Raw genomic sequence first — 25,304 nt, 5'->3', positions numbered from 1 at the left:
ACCAATTTGAAACGGAGCAGTATGTCCACCCTGAAACCTTTGCAGACACAAAGCAGAGAGTCCACATATATCCGCCCCGGTTACCATCCTGAGCACAAATCATCCCGAATGCACAATCGGAAAGACGTCTGGAGGGGCCCATACTTACAGGTATGTCTGCTTGAACAAAAGGTTGGAAGGCTTTTCATTGACATGGTAGAGAGGGAATGGGTCAAATCCACCAATGAAATCAACTGAAAGAAAGAAAATCCAAAACTCATGCATAAAACAATGGTGTGGTTGAAACAAAACAGAAGGAGGGTGAAGATGACAAACAGTAAACCAAAGGGTGAGGGTGTGTGAGGAAAAGACCAAATACAAAGGTGCTCACCAGCAAAGCCTGAGGGCAGAATCCTGCCAAATTTAAGCACATGCATGCCTTGGTGATTTCAATGGGAGACTAAAGGAGAGGCTTCATTCACCTCCACTGAAATTAAATGGACGTAACCATCCTTTGCTTTAGCTAGTTTGTTCCCTGTGTTCCTTGCAAACTCCTATCAAGAAAGTCAGTGTGGTGTAGTGGTTAGAGTCTTGGGCTGTGACCTGGGAGACTAGGGTTTGAATCCTCCACTCAGCCATGAAGCTCAGTGGATGACCTTGGGCCCATCACTGCCTCTCAGCCTAACTTACTTCGCAGGGTTGTTGCGGGAGATTAAATGAGATACGGCAGAACCACGTGCGCCAACTTGAGTTCCTTGGGATATAAATGCAATAAAATAAATAAGCACTTAAAATGGAAATGCTGGCAATGTGGACTTCCAGGATGGAACAAGCATCCAGGACTACAACATACTTCTTTTGGTCAGGCACCAGTAAAACAATCCAGAAAGGAATGAGTTCCTTTCCACAGTTATCACAGTGATGCAGTGGCTCAAGATTTGGGGTTCCAGTCCAGCTGCAGGAAGGTCTGAGAGGCCTTGGAGTCTGAGAGCAGCTCTTGAAGTCCTTCTTCCTCTGGCCCACCACAAGCACATCCCCAGCTCCATCTGGTATGCAGGCTGAGACCCTACCTGCCCATGGACTGTCTTGCCAGAGTGGTGCATGCTCTGGTTATCTCCCACTTGAACTACTGCAATGCGCTCTATGTGGGGCTACCTTTGAAGGTGACCCGGAAACTACAACTAATCCAGAATGCGGCAGCCACACTGGTGACTGGGAGTGGCCGCTGAGACCACATTACACTGGTCCTGAAAGACCTACGTTGGCTCCCAATACGTTTTCAGGCACAATTCGGCCCAGTATACCTGAAGGAGTGTCTCCACCCCCATCATTCAGCCCGGACACTGAGGTTCAGCTCCAAGGGCTTTCTCTTTGACATCTGGTGGGAGGGTGTTCCACAGGGCAGCGTCACTACCGAGATGGCCCTCTGCCTGGTTCCCTGTAACTTGGCTTCTTGCAGCGAGGGAACCACCAGAAGGCTCTCAGCATTGGACCTCAGTGTCCGGGCAGAACGATGGGGGTGGAGACACTCCTTCAGGTATTATTATTTGTGTGGGGTGTGTGGGGTATTAGGGGAGGGGTAGTACCTCTGGTGGGGGAACATGTCATGGTGCTTCAGGAACGGTTTGTCCACCTTTGGTCCTCATCCTGCACTTAGCTGTCACCTGTGGCTCCTGGAAGCTGCCAACATGTGACAACTGTCACACCCCAGGAAATGGCTTCGACTGGCTGGCTAAATGAGGGTGGCTGATGGGTCTCAAACTCTCAGTGACTTAGGGACTTCCCCTGCGTGAGAAGACAGGCTCTGGTGGATTGAGCAGGCAGGAGCAATAGTGGGTCCAACGGTCAAGAAGGTGGTTTCTGTATGTGCTGTAGAGGGAAGTGAGGGGCAGATGGGAAGGAACCTGGGAAGAAAAACTCTGAGCCTAAACCTCTGCTTCCATGCGGGATATCTTCGGGAGAAGAAAAGGTTAAGGGGCAAACCCAGAATGGAGTTCCTAAGATGGTTGGATGGTGCCTTATATGCCTCCTTCTGGCAACTCCTGCTGCTAAGCTGGTGCCAATCATATTGCTCTACTCTCCTTTGGACCACATCAGTGAGGCCGAGAAGAGGGTCATGTCATCTGGGCAGCCCAGGACCTCCATACACACTGCCCAGGTTTGTGCCCCAGAGCGGTCACTTTGGTGCTGCTAAAACAGCAGTTTGACTTCACCCCCAGAAGCGCACTCCATTGTCTATTGAGACAGACAGATGGCAACAACAAGTATCCTGGGAAGGGGGACGGGTGGCCAGTTGAGACCCTGAACAGGCCAACTCTGCGCTGCAACATTATAATGCAGGTCCCAGTCGTTGAACTATCATTCCCAAACTGAGTAAAGTGTGAATAGCGGGTTGCATTATTGTTTCTGCCTCCCACCCCCACCCCACAATGGCACGCAAATTGTGTTAGCGCCTGGCAAGGCACCTCTGCGCTTATAACGACTTCCTGCTCCAGAGCAAAGGAGTGTTTTCAAAGAAACCCACAAATGGGAGCGCAAATTAAAAGGCAGCTCAAATTGGCTCAGGTCACTGGAAGGCTCTACTGCTGAGAGTGTGAAATATTGATGGTTTGTCAGTGTTAATTATTGAGGCTGGCATTTCGGAATTGGAATGCCGGAAGAGGGGAGGGGGAAAGGATTTGCTGGGGATGGTGGGAGGGGGGCGCTGAAATTAGCTGCTGTGAATTTCTCAATAAATCACTCTCCCCCCGCCAGTTCGGTGACATCTCTTTTTATTTTATTGGCTTTTCTCTTGAGATTCACCCTCCCTCACCTAGCCTGATTGACCTCCTCCCTACGCCCCATAAAAGTTACTCCTTTTATTGCAAATATATAGCCATAGTTATTTTAAAACAAACATATATATTCTAAAACCGCAAAATCCTTTAACTAAACCACAGCCAAAATTAACAATCCAGCTTTTCTCTCCAGCAATCAGTGGGAGTTTTGGTTGATTAAATTACAAGTTATTTCCCACTTCTCTCTTCTCCATCTCTCTCTTTATATGTATATTGCTCAAGTAATAATAATAATAATAATAATAATAATAATAATTATACCCCACCCTCCCCAGCCAAGACTGGGCTCAGGGTGGATAACCATCAAAGTTATAAAATATCAGAGGAGCGTACAGAGAACCAAAAGTAAGTGTAAAAGATACACCCAAAATAATACGGTTAGAATAACAATATGACATCGGAAGATGATCAGCAGGCAAGAATTAATTAATGATTAATGGTTTAATTGTGTCTTTATTTAATTATTAATCAATCCATTAATTCTGGGATTTCGTTCAGAACAGGTGTGGGTAAACACCAAGGTATTAAACACGCACCTGAAATTACAGATCTTTGGAGCAAAGAGTTAAATGAATTTCATGTTAAAAGAGCCCCCTACACTGACAGCCCCATTACTTGGGGCCAGAAGGCAAATGTTAGAATCTCGTTGTGCCTCCAAAAGGTTCTCTACCATAGAAGGCAATAGCTTGGCAAAGAGGTTGAAGGGGAGAGTTGTTTGGGACTTTGTAAGCAAGTAAGCAGCCAGTGCAGCTGCTTCAACAAAGGTGTACTATGTTGACAACAGTTAGCTCAAGGCAGCAACCTCATGGCAGAATTTTGCAGTAACCGCAGCTTCCGAACCACCTCCAAGGGCAGCCCCACACAGAGTGCATTGAGCAGTCAAGTCTTGAGGTTACCAATGAACCGGCTGAACGTGGTCAGATTATGTAACTGTTTAAAATTTATCTCCCAGTGGTGCAATAGATAGGATTTGGTCACTAAGATTGCTTCACAAATTCAATTCAACGGTTGCCCCCTTGGGGAGATTTCATGTCTTAAGCACATGCTGTTTTTTTGTTGCATCAGTTAAGTGTTTTAAATTTGTTGTTAGCTGCCCTGAGCCCGGTTTTCTGAACAGGGAAGGGCGGGGTATAAATAAAAAATTATTATTATTATTTATTATGCTCAAGCAACAATGATAGATTTTAAGTCTATAATCACAGTGGGGAACTAGATGTTACTGAGAGCCAGTGTGGTGTAGTGGTTAAGAGCTGTAGACTCGTAATCTGGTGAACTGGGTTCACGTCTCCGCTCCTCCACATGCAGCTGCTGGGTGACCTTGGGCTAGTCACACTTCCCTGAAGTCTCTCAGCCCCACTCACGGCATAGAGTGTTTGTTGTGGGGGAAGAAGGGAAAGGAGAATGTTAGCTGTTTTGAGACTTTTTTGGGTAGTGATAAAGCGGGATATCAAATCCAAACTCTTCTTCTTCTTCTACTGGACTCTAACAACATCCCCAGCCAAGAAGGTCAATGGTCAGGGATGATGGGAGTTGCAATCTAAAAATATTTGGAGGACCAGACAATCCCTTCAGAAGCTGGTACCCTCCAGATGTTATTGGACTACAACTTTCATCATCATTGGTCACACTGGCTGGGGCTGATGGGAGCTTGTCCACCAAAATCTGGAGAGTATCAAGTTGGCTACCACTAGCATAGACTTACCCCACCCCAAGAAAGAAACACAACATCTCTCCTACCTTCTAGTCAACATCTTCAGTAACGTGCAAAGTATCTTAGCATCTTCCAAAGCTCAGTTCTCGACCAAGTACAGATATATTAGCCTAACTAGAGGGGGTGGCAATGAAAGTGGTTCAAGCTGTTCATTACAGGCATTTTAGAGCGTTGTAAATTTAAAGGCCAGCTTCTGACGCAACGCCGATCAATAAAACCACCGTGAAGAACACATCTTTTAGACAGTTTCAAAGAGAGATTGCTGGAGTAAGTGCTCTTTCCGCCCACCCCAGAATTTGGAAAAGCACTCACACTACTCTACTCAAAATAAATACAGCCACTTACAGCAATTGAACGTAATGCGTTGTTTAACAGGAGATTAGTGACCTGGCTGCAATACTTGTTGAGCCAGCCAATAAACACTTAGGGCCCAGTGCAGCCCAAGCTAAGCACTTTAAACAGTGCAACCCTAAAGCACAGTCCTCCAGGAATAAGCGCAATACATAAAGACCAAGCTACATTAAAGTTTAGCTCAGGTCCTGTTTGTGGGTTTCTCATAGGTATCTGGGTGTTCACCAGGAGGACAGGAAGCTGAACCAGATGAGCCATTGGCAGTGCCGTATTTACGTATAAGCAGGGGCGGACAAAGGCGTCGTGACACCCAGGGTGGGCGTTGCTACTTACGACTCATGCGCCGTACATAGTGACACCACACATGTGCTGTGCATAGTGGTTTGCCGACGCCAGCGCTCCAGCACCATACAGACGGTGCCGGGATCCTCTGCTCACGACTGCAGCTGTAAACAGAGGATCCTCTACATGTGGCTGTAGCGGCGACGGAAGGATCCCACCGCCGTCCGTACAGCACTTGAGCAGCGCCGGCAGGAAACTGCTATGTACAGTGCATGTGCGGCATCGTTATGTACAGCACATGCGTGCGATGCCACACATGCGCTGTACATAGAGGTTTGCCACCGGCACTGGGATCCTCTGCTCGCAGCTGCAGCCGCAAATGGAGGCTATTCCACATGCAGCTGTGGCAGAGCGATGGCTGCTCATGCTGCTGCGAGCCCCCGGGAGGGGCCTTCTTGTCACCCCCCCAGACATGGCACCCGGGGCGCACTGTTGAGATGCCACTGCGTATAAGCTAAACAAGCTGTAGCTTAGGGCCCCACTCTCTTGACCCCCCCCCAAAAAAATTTAAAGGTCAAAAAAACCCCTGGATGTACATTTCCAAAACATCAGATGAAAAACAAATGAAATAAAACCTACATACGGCAACAGTGTTTTGTGTTGTGTAGGCTCCTGTGATGTAAGTAATGGGCCCCGCCTGCTAGCCTGCTCCCTAAAATATCACTGGTTTGCCCATTTCTATATATAGGGTGCCTACATTCTGCATGGACTGGTTGTAACAATTACTTTGATAAAATACGTACAGTGGTACCTCTGGTTATGTACTTAATTCGTTCCGGAGGTCTGTTCTTAACCTGAAACTGTTCTTAACCTGAAGCACCACTTTAGCTGCTGCGCCGCCGCCGTGCAATTTCTGTTCTCATCCTGAAGCAAAGTTCTTAACCCGTGGTACTATTTCTGGGTTAGTGGAGTCTGTAACCTGAAGCATCTGTAACCTGAAGCGTATGTAACCCGAGGTACAACTGTAATTTGTTATGTGCAAATGGCTTTAGATACCTATTAGGTCCATAAATTACTATATAGCATATATTCAACACAAAAAACAGTGGCAATTTGTTGTTGACAAAGGACAGCTGGACATATAAAGGGCCCCATTACCTTCAGTAGCTTAGGGCCTCATCAAACCTAAATCCAGCCCTGGCCATTGGCCTGATCTAACAGGCTCTTATTATGTTTATTTATTTACTTACAGCACCTCCCCCCCCCGCCTCCCCTCCCGCCGAAAATAGGTGCCAGAACTCATCAATAAGTTGTTACAGTAAGTTGCCGGGCAACTCGGAGCAGCCATGAACAGATGCTGTTTTGACAGCAGCTGAGTTCACTCCCCGCAGAGGTGCTAAAAACTATGGCAAGCTTTTTTACCACATGTGGTGGACCTGCCCCAAGGTGATAGACTTTTGGGGAAAGATTTATAATGAATAGAAAAAAATGTTGAAACATACATTTATAAAGAAACCAGAGGCCTTTCTTCTTGGAATAACAGGTTTGGAATTGCCCAAGAAAGATGTGAAATTATTTTTGTATGCCGCAACTGCTGCTCGTATTTTACTAGCAAAAAGTGGAAAACCCAAGAATTACCAACGGTGGAAGAATGGCAGGTGAAGATGATGGATTTTTCAGAGCTAGCCGACCTAACCGGAAGAGTCCGCGACCAGGAGGAGGAGGAGTATCAGGAAGAATGGACAAAATCTAATGATTATTTAGTTAAATTTGTTAAGTTAAACTAATGGGAAATAGCTTGCAGGAAACAGATTGGCTTAGGAATTTATATAAGTTAAGTGATGTTTAACATGTTAAATTTTGAATTGAAAAGATATAAAAGGATGTTAAATGATTAAGTTAAGTTTATAAGAACTTTGATTAGGAGAGCTGTTAAAAAGATATGCATTGAACTTCAACCAAGGGGAAGCGAGGAAGTCATTTAGCAATGTTAATAAGTGTAATTTTAATAAAGTTATGATTTATGTTTGTTTGTTTGTTTGTTTACAATTTTGTGAAAATCAATAAAAAATTTTTTTGGGGGGGAAAAACAAACTATGGCAAGCTGTCTCCCTAGCTGGTTTGAGAATCGCTCCCTGGTTCTGGAGAAGATCAAATAAATGTGTCCCCTCATCCCCCATTCTCTTAGATTGAGGCAGATGATTTGGGGGTTTTCCTTTAAAAAGCTCAACAACTTTTGTGGTGTCCTGGTTTTTACTTTTTGAAAGATGGCATCTACTTTTTGAAATATGTGCAATGGGAGAGGCCTGGCTGGAAAGTTGAAAGCCTGTTGCTGCTACACAGGAAACGGATGGATGAAAAGAAAATATGAACTGGCCTGTAGCTTGACCAATCACTGCAAAGAGTGGCAAGGAGCTAGGTGGAGTCACAGATCTTTTTTTAAAAAAGTGTAGACTTGCACACGGTGGCCAGCTTCCATTTTGACTTGAAATGTTCATTTTGGGCTTCTCAAAATCTACATAAAGGCAAGTAAGTAAAAGCAAGAAGGGGGGGGGGCTGCAATGGTGCCCACCTGAGAGGTGCGCCAGAACTGCGCTCTGTTAATTTATATGAATATTTATAGACTGTCATAAAAATATATCAAAGCGGTTTACAGCTATGAAACATAAATCCGTACAAGAAAAACCACAAAAAATTGAAAGCAGACATTGATTAACCATGGTGGAAGGATGTATTCTTAATTGCCTGCTTTCTTATAATCTCATCTCTTTTATACACAATTGATCACTGCACTCATCTCCTCAGGAGGTTCGTTCCATATGGTGTGGAAATCAAGCCTTTGCAGATCCCTCTGAACCCTTTTATCCCAAGTCAATCCCTGAGATCATCTGCAAGAGCATCACTGGTCATTCCTCGAGTCGGTGAGGCTCATTTGACAATAACAAGAAACCAAGACTTACTGCCACCATCCCTGTATTGTGGAATACTCTGCTAGCTGGTTTTCAACAGGCAACCTCTGTCCCAACTTTTAAATACCGTATTTTTCGCCCTATAGGACGTACCGGCCCATAGGACGCACCTAGGTTTTTTTTGGGGGGGGGGGAATAAAGAAAAAAAATTTATTCCACCCCCCCAGTCGCGGGAACTCCCACAGGGCTCCCTAGGCTGCAGATAGCTTCCCGAAGCGCGGGGTGTTGGGTTTGGAACTTAACTGGTTAAGTTGTTCCCATGATGCCTCAACATTCTGACGTCAGCTTTCGAAGCTGGGAGAAGCTGGGAGGAGTTTACTCTGTTCCCCTCTGGTCTTTGCAGGAGGAAGGTCGCAGTTTGTCATGGCTGCGGTGAGCCCAGGAGATCCCTGGGGAATGTCGGAATAAAGGACTGATATTAGACAAACCTGGACTCTGTGTGTGTTTGTCGGAAGCTAAGTGAAGCTACGTGACAGTTTTCACCGCTGTGTTCAACTCTGCTGAGGCGTGACTGGAGAGCTACTGGAGACGGAGCTGAGTGGCGCAGCTCGGAGGAAGCGCGCCGGGCATAAAGAGCTAATTGTGGATCGTAAATCAATTAGCGGGGGTCACGCCAAACCAATCAATCAATTCCACAGGTTATGGACCCTTAATCACCGATCGTAAAAACTGTCACAGGAACGCTTTGAAGTTGCGGTTCAGAGCAACGGAAGTGCCGGAATGCGTTTGAAGTCGCTGGCAGGAGTTTTTGCCTGGTGTTAAGAGGCAAAGGAGAGCTGCGGAGCTCAGAGCAGCTGGCTGAAAGATGCAAAGTGTTTGCCTGTGTTGCTGCAGAGCTGAGAGCTGGGAGCAGCTGGAAACGGGTGCCGGATAAGCTGGTGAGTAAGCTTGGGGCCCCGGGAAGACGATGGCAGACAGCCAGGTCTTGGAGGACGTTCCGATTGAACAGCTCACTCTAAGAAGTTGAGCAAGGGCTATCTGGGGATGTGCTGCGTTTGCTGTGAAGCTTCAGCAGGAGGCCAGAGCCCTGGAGAAAGTATTGAGAAAAGCCTAAAGATGGCTGGTGCCCCTGTTCCTGATGTTTTAGCCTCAAGGAGTGCTAGTGAGCAGGTCGGGGGGGCGAAGGATTCCAAAGGCCACTTTGAAAAGTTTTCCACTGTACGTGCTGGAATGAAACGGCGGTTCAAAGGGGGCGGAGCTGGCAAGGAGTGCTTTTCCGGAAGAAGGAGAAGGAGGCCAGCTGGGAGGAGCCCCGGGCAGTGTTTTTCCACTGGAGTTCGTCGTTGCTATGTGTGTAATGCAACGGGACACTTGCATCGCTGCTGCCCATGGAGAGCGGAGACAGCTGGGCAGGAAGGTCCCAAGGTCAACCAGCTGAGTTCTCATGGGAATCAGTCTCGGAGAGGAGGCCAGCGTGGGAACGCAAGGGAAAGACGTGGTTCAGACACTGGGGAGGGTTGTTTTCTTATCACTGCTTCTATGGCAACTGTGAAGAACAACTCCAGCCAGGACACGGTGACACGCTGGGTTTTGAATACTGCTGTTGGTCATCACCTAAGCAAGCCTGCTGGCGAAATGCGGAACTGCAGGGCTGTTTCAACAGGAGCAACTGTTATGTTAGCAGACGGAATGAGAAAGTCGGTTTCTGCTGTGGCTAACATGTCTTTTTCTCCTTTACAGGAGGAGCTAGAGGTCTACGTTGTGCCGGGTCTGAATTGTTGTTTGTTATCTGTATCAGCTCTAATGAAGCAGGGATACAAAATTTGCTTTGAAAATGACACCTGTTCCATTTTCAGAGGGGGGAAACAAGTGGCCAACGTGAAAAGGGGGCAGAACAATCTCTTTGTTCTGGAGTCACCTCTGGAGGGTGGTGGGAATGCTGGAAAAGCACAGGCGCAGTGTGCTAAGGTTCCCAGTCATGTGCAAAAGCTGCACAGGTGCACAAAAGGGTACAAACTCCGGAAATGTGGGAGGTCCCTAGGGTGCAGGGCATGCAAGGGTGCACAGGTACATGGTTTTCCCGGGTTTGGGAGGGTAGCCAAAGAGCCCTTTGAGCTCTTTGAGGCAGGTGGTCCAAAGGTTCAGGAAATGATCTTCTGTGGATATGATCCTGCAACCAATGGGTGGAAGTTTGCATACCCAGAGGGTGATCAAACCAAGCTGCTGGTCAGTAAGCAGGCTGAGTTCTGTGAACAGGATGGGTGTTCAAGGCTCAGGGATGGTCCTGATTTTCTCTCAGAATGTCTGTCTGATTCTGAGGAGGAAAGGGAGCCAGAGGCTGATCCCGGTGATAGGGACCAGGTCCAGGATCAGGGTTCAGAACCCGGTGATGGGGACCAGGTCCAAGATCAGGGTTCAGGGCAGGTCTGGGCATCTCCAAAGGTTGTGAAAGGAGTGTCCAGGTGTGAGGCTTCATCTCCGGTTAGCGTAATGGAGAAAGCTCACAAACAGGGTGTCAAGTCAGAGGGGGAAGAGTCTGACGGAGAAGACACAACTGCTGGCCCAAATGGGTCAGTAGGGTATCAGGTCACAAGTGCGTGGAAAAGTGTCGCACAGTGTGATTCTGGGAGTGTTGAAGGGGTTCAACAGGTGCCTGGGAAAGATGCCGGGAAGGGGCACAAGGCAAAGGGGAAGGTGTTGAACTCAAAAAGGTCTTGTCAGAATTTTCGGCAAGAGGGGGTGTTGGGTTTGGAACTTAACTGGTTAAGTTGTTCCCATGATGCCTCAACATTCTGACGTCAGCTTTCGAAGCTGGGAGAAGCTGGGAGGAGTTTACTCTGTTCCCCTCTGGTCTTTGCAGGAGGAAGGTCGCAGTTTGTCATGGCTGCGGTGAGCCCAGGAGATCCCTGGGGAATGTCGGAATAAAGGACTGATATTAGACAAACCTGGACTCTGTGTGTGTTTGTCGGAAGCTAAGTGAAGCTACGTGACAGTTTTCACCGCTGTGTTCAACTCTGCTGAGGCGTGACTGGAGAGCTACTGGAGACGGAGCTGAGTGGCGCAGCTCGGAGGAAGCGCGCCGGGCATAAAGAGCTAATTGTGGATCGTAAATCAATTAGCGGGGGTCACGCCAAACCAATCAATCAATTCCACACGGGGCGCTCTGCTTCAGTGCACCCCGCGTTCCGGGCAAGCAGGCTGCTATCCGCAGCCTAGGGAGCCCTGTGGGAACTCCCGTGGGCTCCCCAGGCTTACGGATAGCTTCCTGAAGCCTGGAGAGAGAGAGGGGTCGGTGTGCACCAACCCCTCTTGCTCTCCATGCTTCAGCGAAAGCCTGCATTCGCCCCATAGGACGCACACACATTTCCCCTTCATTTTTGGAGGGGGAAAAGTGCGTCCTATAGGGCGAAAAATACGGTACCTGCCTCAAACTTTTCTATTCTGCCAGCGTTATGCAAGCAATTAAGAACAGATTTTAATAGTTAGCCGATTTCTGGTTTCAACTTTTCACGTGGCTTTTATTGCATGGTTTGATGTACAATTGTTGTTAACCTCTCTCATGTTTTTTATGAATAGCAATATATATATATTTAATAAAGAATACACTGAGCCCCACAGTAAATGTAATAGATGTCACCGCATGAGCTCATTGGAAGCCCCCAACAGAGCAAACCTTGGGGTAGATTTGCAGAGCCAGAATAAGTAGCCAAATGTTGCCACACTGAGAAATCAGCTTGTTAGGGTTGCCATCTGACTAAAGAATTCGTCACTGACTGGTGGTCTTGTGGAGTGGTAAAAGTCTTCTGGGAAATGATATATAATGGGTTAAAGAAAATGTTTAAGAAAACCTTTGTTGAAAAACCAGAAGCTTTTTTGTTAGGTATAATAGGTGAAGAGCTACCAAAAGAAGGTTTAGACCTTTAAAGCCCTATGCGGCCTAGGACCCACGTACCTACGGGACCGCCTCTCCTAGTATGCCCCGTGGAGGACCTTAAGGTCCACAAATGACAACATTTTGGAGGTCCCAGGTCGCAAGGTGGTTAGATTGGTCTCAATTAGAGCCAGGGCCTTTTCAGTACTGGCCCCGACTTGGTGGAACGCTCTATCACAAGAGATTAGGGCCCTGCAGGACTTGACATCTTTCCGCAGGGCCTGCAAGACAGAGCTGTTCTGCCTGGCCTTTGGTTTGGACTCAGTCTGACCCTTATGTTTCCCTCCCTTTATGGTCTTGATCTATCGGCTGCTTTTAAAATGAGGCTGCATTTTAAATTGCATTTTAACTTGTATTTTAAATTGGGTTCCCACCCCCCAATAATGTTTTTACTGTGCTTTTATTGGTGTTAGCCACCCTGAGCCTGGCTCTGGCTGGGGAGGGTGGGGTACAAATAAAATTTTTTATTATTATTATTATTATTATTATTATTAAGAAGACAAGAGACTATTCATGTACGCAATGACGGCAGCGAGAATGCTTCTAGCTGTCAGGAACCAGACTGAAGGTATTGCTCTGAGGAAAAATGGTAAGAGCCCCCCTCTCCCTCTGAACAAGGGCCTGATCCTGAAGCTCCTCTGGAGCAGGAGGATAGTATCGACCTAGAGCAATGGTTCGAGGAAGGACACAGTTCGGAAACTGATAGCTGGGGGAAGAGCAATCGAAGGGAGAGGAACGGGAAGAGAGAGAGCTGGTTGGATCTCCCTCACTAGAAAGTGTGCAGTGCATGAGACCTAGAGCCAGGAGTCTGGATACGGTAGCCTCTCAGAAGGCTCAGTGGTGGAGGAATCACGTGGTGAGGAGACGGGAAGACGGAAGTGTGGGATGTAAGAATCAGGTGCAGTCAAGCACAATATTGCTAGAGTAGACATGAAGGTTGTCTCAGTCCTCCAGCCGGAACTAACTGCTTCCCAGGACTGAGACGAAACTTCCTATGTGTAACTTGAGATGGGCATGGCCTCTCCTGAAGTAGAAAGAACCACAGGCTGGCGACCATCTTGTCCCTCTTGTCTCTATCAATACCATCTTAACCACAGCACTACTAAGATGCACCCTTGGCTCCAGGCCAAGAGAAGAAAAGGGAGTCTTTCTCCCGTAAGGAGATAGTCACCACATTTAAACTATGTTCTAACCTTTCAAGTCTGCCTTCTGGGAACCTTTGTGTGAACAGATGATTACTTGTGAGTAAACGTTTTACACTTTACAGAAGACTGTGTAGCGTCTTATTTTAGGAGGGATTAAACGGGGGAAATACCAGGAAATATTTACAGAGACTCTGACAAGTCTGAGCAAGCTATCTGCTGTGCATGTGTTTAAAAAAGGGGAATGTTAACTCTGCTGATTTTGTTGAACTTGTAAAGTTGGGATAGGATATCTTAGACAATATATCCTCCCCCGCATCCCTAAACATCCCCTCAGGAAGTAACTAGAGGGAAGTGGGACGAACTCAACTGGGAGCACCTGCACGATGAGAACGGACGCTGAATGTTTGTGCTGTGTTCAATAAACCTCTCTGTTGCTGCCAAAAGACTGCTTTCACTTTGTGCTGTTATTTACAGAGAGTGGGAAGGTAAGCCTTGCTTGGCAGTCTGACACTAGCCCAGAGCATAGCTGTCAACCTTCCCTTTTTTGGCGGGAAATTCCCTTATTCCAGCGCCATTTCCTGCTGCTTCCCGCTGCTATCCCGGATTGTGTTAGATATCCCATAGACTGTCCCTGGGACAGGTGAGGCTGCTGATCCCTTATTTTCAAATCTGAAAGCTGACAGCTATGGCCCAGAGATGGAAGGAGGGAGAAGTGCTGACCAGAGAAGAATGGCAGACCAAGTAAATGGAATATGCAGAGATGGCGAGACTGACAGGAAAGATCAGAAACCAGGAAGATCAATTATTTCTAAAAGACTGGAATAATTTTTTAAACATACTTAAAAGACCACTGTAAACAGTTAAGATCATTGGCAGGGATACAATGACACTTGTAGTGTGAAATGAACTTTGGAAACTGAATATATAACAGATAGATAAGGGTAAAAGATGCAGAAAATATATATATATTTTCTTAGGAAATTGAACCCATGGAGGAAGGGATGGAAGTCCAAAGGTTTGAAAGAAACTTTTCATTTTAATGCTTTGAAATGGTTACAGTTAAATTGTATAAAAGTATGCAAAACCGTTAAAAAAATTATAAAAAAAGAATTTTTCATTGACTAATCACCTGCCTTTTTGATCAAGTAAACACATTTGCATATAACCAAAGCCTCTGTAGAATCAGTTGCCTTGTTTGCAATTATAGAAAGAAGTGGGAGATAACTTACAGTTTAACTGGCAAAATGCTGCCTCTTGAAGCTGGAGTGAAAGGTCACCGTTTAATATTTTTCGTTGCTTTTTAAAGCATTGCGCTTAAACTGCATATATAAAAAATCACAGCAAACATGAACGACCTTAACTCAAAAGTGTACATAGAGCACTGTTCAGGGAGGATAGACGGTAGCTAGAGACTTAAAACATGGGAGATGAGGCTTCAAATCCCTACTCAGCCAAGAAGCTCATCACATGACCTTGGGCCAGGCATTCATTCACAGCCTAATCTACTTCACAGGATTGTTGTGAGGATAAAACGGCGAGGCAGAGAACTTTGTAGGCCACCTCAAGCTCCCTGGTGAGATATATATATATATGCAATAAATAAATAAAATAAATTCCATTCTAAGAGGAAGGGCATCAGATTAAGACCCACGGCCAGGGATCTGTCCTGCGGCGAATACTTACAGCTGTCTTCTTCTTCTGTAAAAACACTGACAACGTAACAGGCATAGACGAAGCCCACCAGCTGGAAGAAGAAAAGATAAAAGGACTCATAATCATAATATTTGCTCCAAGACTAGTGCTTACATAAAGGAATATACGCGCTGTACGCATAGAACAAACAACAGTCAAAGCTATATAGAAAGAGTGGAACTATTTTTATAGAGAGTCTGGCTGGATCAGGCCAATAATGTACCCAGCATCCTGTTGTCACAGTGACCAACCAGATGCTTGTGCAAAGCTCACAAGCAAAATCTGAGTGCAAACACACACTCGCCCCTCCTTCAGTTTCCAGCAACTGATATTCAGAAACGTGCTGCCTGAGACAGTGGAGGTAGAATATAACCATCATGGCTAGAAGTCATTGATAACAATATGGCCCAGGGATTTGTCTAATCCGCTCTATGTGGGGCTACCTTTGAAGGTGACTCAGAAACTGCAGTTAATCCAGAATGCGGCAGCTAGACTGGTGACTGGGAGTGGCCGCTGATACCGTATAACGGCGGTCCTGAAAGACCTACATTGGCTCCCAGTACGTTTCTGAGCACAATTCAAAGTGTTAGTGCTGACCTTTAAAGCCCTAAACGGCCTCGGTCCAGTATACCTGAAGGAGCATCTTCACCTCCATCGTTCTGCCCAGACACTGAGGTCCAGCGCTGAGGGCCTTCTGGTGGTTCCCTCGCCGCGAGAAGTGAGGTTACAGGAAACCAGGCGGAGGCCCTTCTCAGTAGTGGCGCCTGCCCTGTGGAACGCCCTCCCAGCAGATGTCAAGGCAACAAACAACTATTTTATGTTTAAAAGACAACTGAAGGGGAACTTTTTAGGGAAGTTTTTAATGTCTGATGCTGTATTGTTTTTAATATTCAGTTGGAAGCCGCCCAGAGTGGCTGGGGAAACCCAGCCAGATGGGCAGGGTATAAATAATAAATTATTATTATTATATTATTAATCTTTTAAAGCTATTCAGGTTGCTGGCCCTCACTACATCTTGAGGGTCTGAACTTGAGAGTATTTGTGGTGTTAAGAATTTATTCTTTTAGTCTGTCATGAATCTTTCTACATTCAGCTTCACTGGGTAGCCCTGAGCTCCAGAATAACACGAGAGGGAGAAAAGCTTTGACTATAACTTATTTTTTATTTTAACATTTTGCTTTGGGGCTCCTTTGGCTAACTAGTTATCGCTATTGTTAGACAACTGGGAGGAGCGCAGAAAGAAGAAACGCCATGGTGCATCAGCTCAACCGGATGCCTTCATCTGCCCCAGCTGCAATAAAACATGTCTCTCCCGTATCGGTCTCTACAATCACAGCAGGCACTGTAATTCTCCAGCAATCTGACTTCACCCCAAGGGTGCTCTCCTTCATTGTCTCCTGACAATAGAAACCTTTGCCAGTCTGCTACAGATCACCCAGAGATCAGCCAGCAGATTCTGATCCACCTTCTACTTACCCGTGTCGTACAACATAGAATCATAGGATGGTTGAGTTGGAAGGGAACCCAAGGCTCATCTAGTCCAACCCCCTGCAATGCAGGAATCTCAGCTGAAGAATCCATGACAGATGGCCATCCAACCACTGCTTAAAAACCTCCAAGGAAGGAGAGCCCACAACTCCCCAAGGGAAACTGTTCCACTGTTGAACAGCTCTTACTGTCAGAAAGATATTCCTGATGTTTTGTCGGAATCTCCTTTCTTGTAACTTGAAGCCGTTTTGAATTCTGATTCTGCATTAGCTACCCCTCCCGGTTTGGTGCCATCTGCAAATTTGATGAGCATCCCCTCAATTCCTTCCTCCAAAGACATTTATAAATGGCCTCGGCCCAGTATACCTGAAGGAGCACCTGCAGCCTCATTGTTCTGCCCAGACGCTGAGGTCCAGCGCCAAGGGCCTTCTGGCGGTTCCCTCATTGCGAGAAGCCAAGTTACAGGGAACCAGGCAGAGGGCCTTCTCGGTAGTGGCACCCACCTTGTGGAACGCCCTCCCATCAGATGTCAAAGAGATAAACAGCTACCTGACATTCAGAAGACATCTGAATGCAGCCTTGTTCAGGGAAGTTTTTAATGTGTGACATTTTAGTGTATTTTTGGTCTTTGTTGGAAGCTGCCCAGAGTGGCTGGGGAAACCCAGCCAGATGGGCAGGGTACAAATATATGATGATGATGATGATGATGTTGAACAACAACAAGTCCAGGACAGAACCCTGTGGCACCCCACTTGTCACTTCTTTTCCAGGATGTTGAAGAACTATTAATGAGTACTCTTTGGGTTCGGTCAGTCAACCAGCTGCAAATCCACCTAACAGTTACCTTGTTCAACCCCCATTTTACCAGTTTCCTTGCAAGAAGATCATGGGGGACTTTTTCAGTAAGACTTTGCCTTACTGAAATCAAGATACACTATGTATTCCCTTCATCCACCAAGCTTTTAATTCCATCGAAAGAAAGACATGAGATTCATCTGGAATTGCTTGTTTTTGAGAAACTCATGCTGGATCTAAGAGCTCACAGACCAACTGTTGAGTTATCTGTTTTAAGACCTTTCCTGGTATCAATGTCACGCTCACCAGCTGGTAGTTACCTGGGCCCCCCCCCCCTTTTTGAAGTTAATGTGGAAGGAGGAAGGAAGGATCAATGCAATCAATGTTCTGAATTCTACAGCTCATATAAATTGGGAAAATTGTACATTTGCTCTTATTTTGCACAATTTACAATGCATTGTGTGGGTTGTATCAAACTAAGTTATACTCAGAGTATATACATCAAAACTACCAGACCAAAGTTAGTCAAGCTCATAAATCTGAATGGGTCAATCTAAGTAAGACTAATATTGGATGAATATCCAATATTGGATGAATATTGGATGAACCTTTTAATGAGGGTGAAAGGGGAGAGTGCAAAATATGGTTTGAAGCTCAACATCAAAAAAACGAAGATCATGGCCACTGGTCCCATCACCTCCAGACTTTTAGAAGACATCTGAAGGCAGCCCTGTTTAGGGAAGCTTTTAATGTTTGATGTATCATAGTATTTTAATATTCTTTTGGAAGCCGCCCAGAGTGGCTGGGGAAACCCAGCCAGATGGGCGGGGTATAAATAATAAATTATTATTATTATTATTATTATTACTCCTGGCAAATAGAAGGGGAAGAAATGGAGGCAGTGAGAGATTTTACTTTCTTGGGCTCCATGATCACTGCAGATGGTGACAGCAGTTGAGAAATTAAAAGACGCCTGCTTCTTGGGAGAAAAGCAATGACAAACCTAGACAGCATCTTAAAAAGCAGAGACATCACCTTGCCAACAAAGGTCCATATAGTTAAAGCTATGGTTTTCCCAGTAGTGATGTATGGAAGTGAGAGCTGGGCCATAAAGAAGGCTGATCGCTAAAGAATTGATGCTTTTGAATTATGGTACTGGAGGAGACTCTTGAGAGTCCCATGGACTGCAAGAAGATCAAACATGTCCATTCTTAAGGAAATCAGCCCTGAGTGCTCACTAGAAGGACAGATCGTGAAGCTGAGACTCCAATACTTTGGCCACCTCATGAGAAAAGAAGACTCCCTAGAAAAGACCCTGATGTTGGGAAAGATGGGGGGCACAAGGAGAAGGGGACGACAGAGGACGAGATGGTTGCATAGTGTTCTCGAAGCTACCAGCATGAGTTTGACTAAACTGCGGGAGGCAGTGGATGACAGGAGTGCCCGGCGTGCTCTGGTCCATGGGGTCATGAAGAGTCGGACACGACTAAACGACTAAACAACAACAACAACAATATTGGATGCAACCCTATAGATTTTACATAGACACCTAAGAAGTGCTCTTATATCAGGACAGATGGTTTGTTCATCTAGTTCGGAACTGTTAACTCTCGCAGCAGCCTACCAGGCCAACTTTCTCATCAGCTGGTACTTTGGGAGAAGAACCGTAGGTCCATGGGAAAGCTCAGCATCTGTCTTGCATGCAGAGGGTCTCAACTTCAGTCCCACACATCTTCACTAAGGCTGGGAATATCCATTGACTGAAACCCTGGAGAGCTACTGCCTGTCTGCGTAGACAATACAGACCCAGATGGACCAATGGTCTGACTTGATATAAGACAGTTTCCTACATTTCCTAAATCCTTTGAGTTGGAGATTTCAGGAGTTGAGCCTGGGACCTTCTGCAAGGCAAAACTCAGACTTCGTCACTGAGTCGTGGTTCCTCCATAATTTATCCTGGTTTCGACTAGCCTTCTCAGTGAGCCACCTTCTGAATGTTTGCAGACACTGCCCAAGCTTTCAAGCTTATATTTTGCAGAAACTTGCTTTGTAAAAGAATAAGATGTTGACATACCCAGGATGCTGAATTCCTGCCTAATGCCATTGTCCCTTCCCGAACCCTACAATCACCTGCCATCGTTCAATAGAATCCATTTTGCTCCTTCTGTCAGGCACAAAAGCAAATTCCATCCTTTCCAAAGAATGGGCGCCTTCACCCGCATGTATTGTTGGCTTGAACTTCCTGGTGTCCATCAGACCAAGGAGAATAAAGTGAGCATTCCGTCATCCTTGCAACTCTTAATAAGATGCTCAGGAGATTCAGAGTTGGTGAGGCAGCTTTTTTTTTTTTTTTTGCAAAACAATGTAAAACATTACTCAACCTCTTCAGAGCGGAGCTTTCAGAAGAGACCTGCCAAACCCAAATGCATTCCATAATCCCTCCCACAGAAACCTCATTATCCTGCCTTTTGTTCAGCGGTGTGATGTATGTTTCTCTTGTATTAAAAATGAATGACTCCACTTTCCAGAGTCCCCTCATACATCATTCTGCCTTCCTGCAGTGTGAGTAATTGTTTGGTCCTAATTCCTCGTTAAAGTGGATTGAGTTCACAGTGGAAAACAAATAATTAAGGCCTACAATAACCTTAAAAATGAGGTGCCTGGCAGATCTGGAGGAGCCAGGGATCCTAGTTTGAGATCCTCCTTGCACCAAGCAACATTGTGCAGACTCATGGAAAGGCATTGAAAAGCCTCTACCTTATGTCTCCTATGTAAGCATTTCAAGAAAGTCGTGGAGATACTTTCACCTGCTGCCAAAAAGCCTGTAGGGAGACCAAGCCATTGGCAGATGTGTCCTATACAAATTTCAAACAGACCATAAAACCAAGAAAGCAGCACTGGCGTGGGGGCATACCATATTGGCCCGAATATAAGCCACACCTTTTTTCCAAATTCCGACCATGAGAAGTTAAAGTGCGGCTTATATTCGCGACCTTACGATATCACTGCTGAAACAGCCCTGGATGCCATCACGAGGGCTGTTGAGGGTGTGAGACAATGGTGCTCGTCCAGCCCACCGATCCCAAGCCTCCCCTGAGCCATCAGAACGAAGGGGGGAAGCGGCGCAGCTCCCCCCCCCCCCAGAGAGCAGCCCAGGAGTGCGGGGCAACGGCGTGCTGCCTGCTGCGCCTAAGCTTTTAACTCCTGCTGCAGCCCTAGTGAGCGGGGGTTGTGGTTGCCCAGGGAGGCCATTGCCTCTGCCACCACCCTATGCAAATCTCCCCCCAGCTGCACCGTGTAGGGCTGGTGCTTCGGGGGAGTGTTGGGGCCTCTTCGGCAGCCCCCCCATCATTTCCCAGTGCACTGTGTGGGTCCTGTAGGGCCACAATTTTTTGCTCGGACCACATGGTCACCACCAATTTTAAGGGAGCGTCTTATATTCAGGTATTGCCCCCCCCCCGAATTTTTTCTTCTTCAATTTTCCAAATTAATTTTCCAAATTTATAACAGACAAATAAAAAAACATCCAAAAAACAAACAAGCAAACAAACAAACAAACAAACATTAATCCTAACTGTAATAATTCCACTTTTGTTAACATTATTGTGTGACTTCCTCAAATCCCCCGGCTGAATTTCCATATAAATCATTATAGCAGTTTTCCAAAATTATTTTCACATAAAATTTACTTAGTCAATTAACATCTTTCTTTCTTTTCATTTTTTTTTAAACCATAGTATTCTACAACATCACTTATTTAAATCCTAGGCCAATCTGGTGCTCGCAAGTAATTCTATTTAAGTTATCTTAACATATTTAGCTAAATAGTCTTTAAATTTCTTCCATTCCTCTTGGTACTCCTCCTCCTTCTGGTCGCAGGCTCTCCCCTCCCCCCGAATTTTAAAGGTGCGGCTTATATTCGGGCCAATACGGTATTTGTACAGGGGGTTCCAGTGGCAGGGCATGAGCACCTAACTCACCCCACAGCTGTAGCTGCATCCAGGAGGAAGAAAATGCTACCTCTCTCTCTCTCTCTCTCTCTCTCTCTCTCACACACACACACACACACACACACAGAGAGAGAGAGCCAATGGATGGCATTGCAGCTATCAAGTTGACAGAGATCAGGTGACATCAATGGCCAATTGGGGTTCCACCTGGTCCTATAAAAGCTGCTGTGACTGGCATGACTGCAGTGTCAGACATTCATTGCTCAGGTGTTTGCTAAGCTGCTCAGAGGCAGCCTCTCCCTGCTTGACTACCTATTCTGTCCTAAATGAGGGATTCTGCCTAAATAAATATGCAGCTGAAGCAAAGTCTTTAATCCCCTGTACAAGAAGAGGATGCAGCAGTTTCCAGATGGTCTTCAAACCCTTCAGCGGCTGGAACAAGAAGAGGACCCAGCACTTTCCAGATGGTCAACGCAACCTTTCGGAAATCTACAGCAACTGTGCTTTTCTGGTTTCCATGCAAACACATCATTGTGCAATTTTAGTAAGAGGTTTTTCACACACACAAAAAGCAACGTGACTCGTGAGGAGGAAAGAAAAACAGGGTGTGTCCATTCATCTCGAGGGGTGACCATGGCAAAACCCACCATGTAAAAGAAGCAGAAACGATTATTTATGTATGCAATGACAGCAGTGTGGATACTACTGGCCCAGAGATGGAAAGAAAATAAAGTCCCGACCAAAGACAAATGGACTATGCAAAAATGGTGAAATTGACAGGGAAAATCAGAAGCCAGGAAGAGAAGAACTTTAAGATGGAATGGGAAAGATCTACAATGTATTTAAGAAAACACTTTAAACAAGTAAAAACTTCGGCAGGATTTGCATAATGCTTGTAATGTGTTAAAGACTATGGTAAAACTGGACTTTTTTTTTAAAAAAAAGAGAAAATAAGAGAAGCAGTTGAAAAAAGATTGATACTGGTAACCATGGAAAGGTGGAGGGAGTCAAAGGATTCATGGAATCCTAAACGTTGATGTTGATGTTTAATGTTTGAATTTTAATTGGTAATGTAAAACTTAATAAAAAAGATTTGATGAAAAAACAACAGCACACCATCTAGGACACTACAGTGGTACCTTGGGTTAAGAACTTAATTCATTCTGGAGGTCCGTTCTTAACCTGAAACTGTTCTTAACATGAGGTACCACTTTAGCTAATGGGGCTTCCCACTGCCGCCGCGCCGCAGCCGCGCGATTTCTGTTCTCATCCTGTTCTCATCCTGAAGCAAAGTTCTTAACCCGAGGTACTATTTCTGGGTTAGCGGAGTCTGTAACCTGAAGCGTCTGTAACCCGAGGTACCACTGTAGTGGGCTAAGGCATAGGAGCCTGGGGCAAAGAAGATGCTGAAAAGCCAAGGGAAAATACAACCCCAGACTGTTCCTGGTGCATGGATGCCCTTTGAGATAGTGGAGGTGAAAGCTTTTAGAGGTATGCGGGTCTGGTCATGGTGCTGAAACAATGACCTGCACACAGTCTTCTTCTTCTTCTTCTTCTTGTCAAGTAAGATTATCTTCCGTAAACACAGTTTTAACAATGAGTCCGTAAGTGACTGTGGAGGCCAATTCTGGATCCACTCTTCCTTCCACAGTGGGGATATTGGTTTCTGGGCAGGAGTTGATCATGGTGAGGGTTTGCCAAGCATGCCTTCCTCTTAGCACGTTTCTCCCTTGCGTCCTGAGTTCGAGCGTCTTCAAAGCTCATGACACCTTTGGTAAAGGCTGTTCTCCAACTGGAGCGCTCACAGGCCAGTGTTTCCCAGTTGTCAGTGTTTATACTACATTTTTTAAGATTTCCCTTGAGACAGTCTTTAAACCTCTTTTGTTGACCACCAGCATTACGCTTTCCATTTTTAAGTTCGAAATAGAGTAGTTGCTTTTGTGAGCAACATCCAGCATGTTGTTTTTTTTGTCGTGCTAGTGGTGTTTCATTATTTACTTCTTTGATTTATCACATCCCAAACGCCCAGGTAACAATAACCTAAAATCCTCAAGTTCCAAGTGCACTGATTAAATCACCTTCATCTCACATCATCACGCTATATCTGGGGCCACCAAAAGCCAATGAGAAGCAGAATGTCTTGCACTTTCTTGGAAGATACCCAGATCCAGGTTTGGTGGGTCTTCAGGGGAAAGATATCTCTTATGATTTCCCCCATGCCTTTCTATGTATGTGCTGTCAGATGTGGCACAATGCTCAGATACCCACTTTCTCTAGCTGAAAGTGTCCTGAACTCTATGAAGAAACTCTTCAAAAATCAAAAATCAAAAGCCGGAAGCCTGCCCAGCTTCAAAGACCCAAAGCGGAAACTTCGTTTACCTTCCTTTTATCAGCAAGCTTAAACCAAATATCCTTCAATGTAATTGTTTGCCCACTGTATGACACGTAGGAAAGTTAAGTACCAAAATACATTAAGCATTGGACAAAGGATTAAAAATTCATCATTGCCCCAGAAATATGAACCCTGGCTGCTGACATTTATAACTTCCTATGTCCTTGAAAAGGTAATAAGCAACTGGATCCTTCCATTTATTAATTCGATCAGATTATTTATAGCTGACTGTATCCCATGGGCTCAGGACTAGGGTAACGGAAATTTAACCCAGCTACCTTAAATCTCTGCCTAGGAATCTAATAATCGAGTCCATACGAAATGGACGCCAAAGTCTCTGAATGGAGTAAGACAGAAACCAGGATTTTGTGGGCATCACTGAGATCTCACTGGCCTTGAGTAGCATTTTAGGAAATTTTTAATTAGCACGTCACTTATATCCATCTCTGAGAATATAAGAAGTCCTTTCTTACACTCTCAGAATGGAAAGGCAATGAAATGGGATATTAGACTGCTGGTTGTACCTGCTTGCCTCCCAGATTCCCCTTGTGCTCAGGGGTCCTTTGCATTTCTCTACAGCAGTGGTTCTCAGCCTGTGGGTCCCCAGATGTTGTTGGACTACAACTCCCATCATCCCTGAGCTCTGACCTTGCTAGCTAGGGGTGATGGGAGTTGTAGTTCAACAACATCTGGGGACCCACAGGTTGAGAAAGGCTGCTCTACAGCTTTCTAGGGTTGTAACATAGGCAGAATTAAAGAACCTTTTAATGAGGGTGAAAGAGGAGAGCGCAAAATATGGTTTGAAGCTCAACATCAAAAAAACGAAGATCATGGCCACTGGGCCCATCACCCCCTGGCAAATAGAAGGGGAAGAAATGGAGCCAGTGAGAGATTTTACTTTCTTGGGCTCCATGATCACTGCAGATGGTGACAGCAGCCATGAAATTAAAAGACGCCTGCTTCTTGGGAGAAAAGCAATGACAAACCTAGACAGCATCTTAAAAAACAGAGACATCACTTTGCCAACAAAGGTTTGTATAGTTAAAGCTATGGTTTTCCCAGTAGTGATGTATGGAAGTGAGAGCTGGACCATAAAGAAGGCTGATTTCCGAAGAATTGATGCATTTGAATTATGGTGTTGGAGGAGACTCTTGAGAGTCCCATGGACTGCAAGAAGATCAAACCTATCCATTCTGAAGGAAATCAGCCCTGAGTGCTCACTGGAAGGACAGATTCTGAAGCTGAGGCTCCAATACTTTGGTCACCTCATGAGAAGAGAAGACTCCCTGGAAAAGACCCTGAAGTTGGGAAAGATGGAGGGCACAAGGAGAGGGGGACAACAGAGGACGAGATGGTTGGACAGTGTTCTCGAAGCTACCAGCATGAGTTTGACCAAACTACGGGAGGCAGTGGAAGACAGGAGTGCCTGGCGTGCTCTGGTCCATGGGGTCACGAAGAGTCGGACACGACTAAATGACTAAACAACAATAACAACAACAAAGCATAGGTCCAGAAGCATATGAAATACCCTTCTGAACCCTTTCAACATGTCCCCAAGGACACATCCTTAGATAGCAGTTTTCCAAGGTCTCTCGTTGGCCTTGTGCATCTCATTCCTTACTCCCATTCCTTTGACTTTGTTTCCAACACATCCCACTTAGTGATTAAATCCTTTGTTCTGCTTTGACCTCATCCCCCACTGCCTTCGACTTTCCAACATGGGGTTTCATCAATAATGAATTACTGTTTATTCAATTGTTTCACTTCTCCTACTTTACCCAAAGAGGTTACATCAGCCTCCCAGCTCATCAGGATCGGAGAGGTTTCTAGAGCAAGCAGAGG

At 45.6% G+C, this 25,304-nt stretch overlaps 1 protein-coding gene across 3 annotated transcripts in view; it reads right to left on the bottom strand.

Annotated features, from left to right (window-relative positions):
• The window catches only part of NKAIN4 (sodium/potassium transporting ATPase interacting 4), a gene marked incomplete at its 3' end in the record, with an annotated part of 108,805 nt that overhangs the window by 5,982 nt on the left and 77,519 nt on the right, over nucleotides 1-25,304 (bottom strand). Inside the window, exons 5-6 of one of the 3 annotated variants that reach the window (XM_081011635.1) lie at nucleotides 14,829-14,889; nucleotides 149-233 (exon numbers count right to left, since the gene is read on the bottom strand). In XM_081011635.1, the coding sequence (XP_080867761.1) occupies nucleotides 149-233; nucleotides 14,829-14,889 (146 nt within the window). Of the gene's footprint in view, nucleotides 1-144; nucleotides 234-14,828; nucleotides 14,890-25,304 lie in introns of those variants that run through there. The other 2 variants (XM_081011636.1, XM_081011637.1) reach the window with 2 other exon arrangements.

The sequence above is a fragment of the Podarcis pityusensis genome (genome assembly GCF_964106645.2).
Source record: "Podarcis pityusensis genome assembly, chromosome: 6".
In the NCBI taxonomy this organism is placed as follows: Eukaryota; Metazoa; Chordata; class Lepidosauria; order Squamata; family Lacertidae; genus Podarcis; species Podarcis pityusensis.
This window is presented reverse-complemented; position numbering and strand designations above follow the sequence as displayed.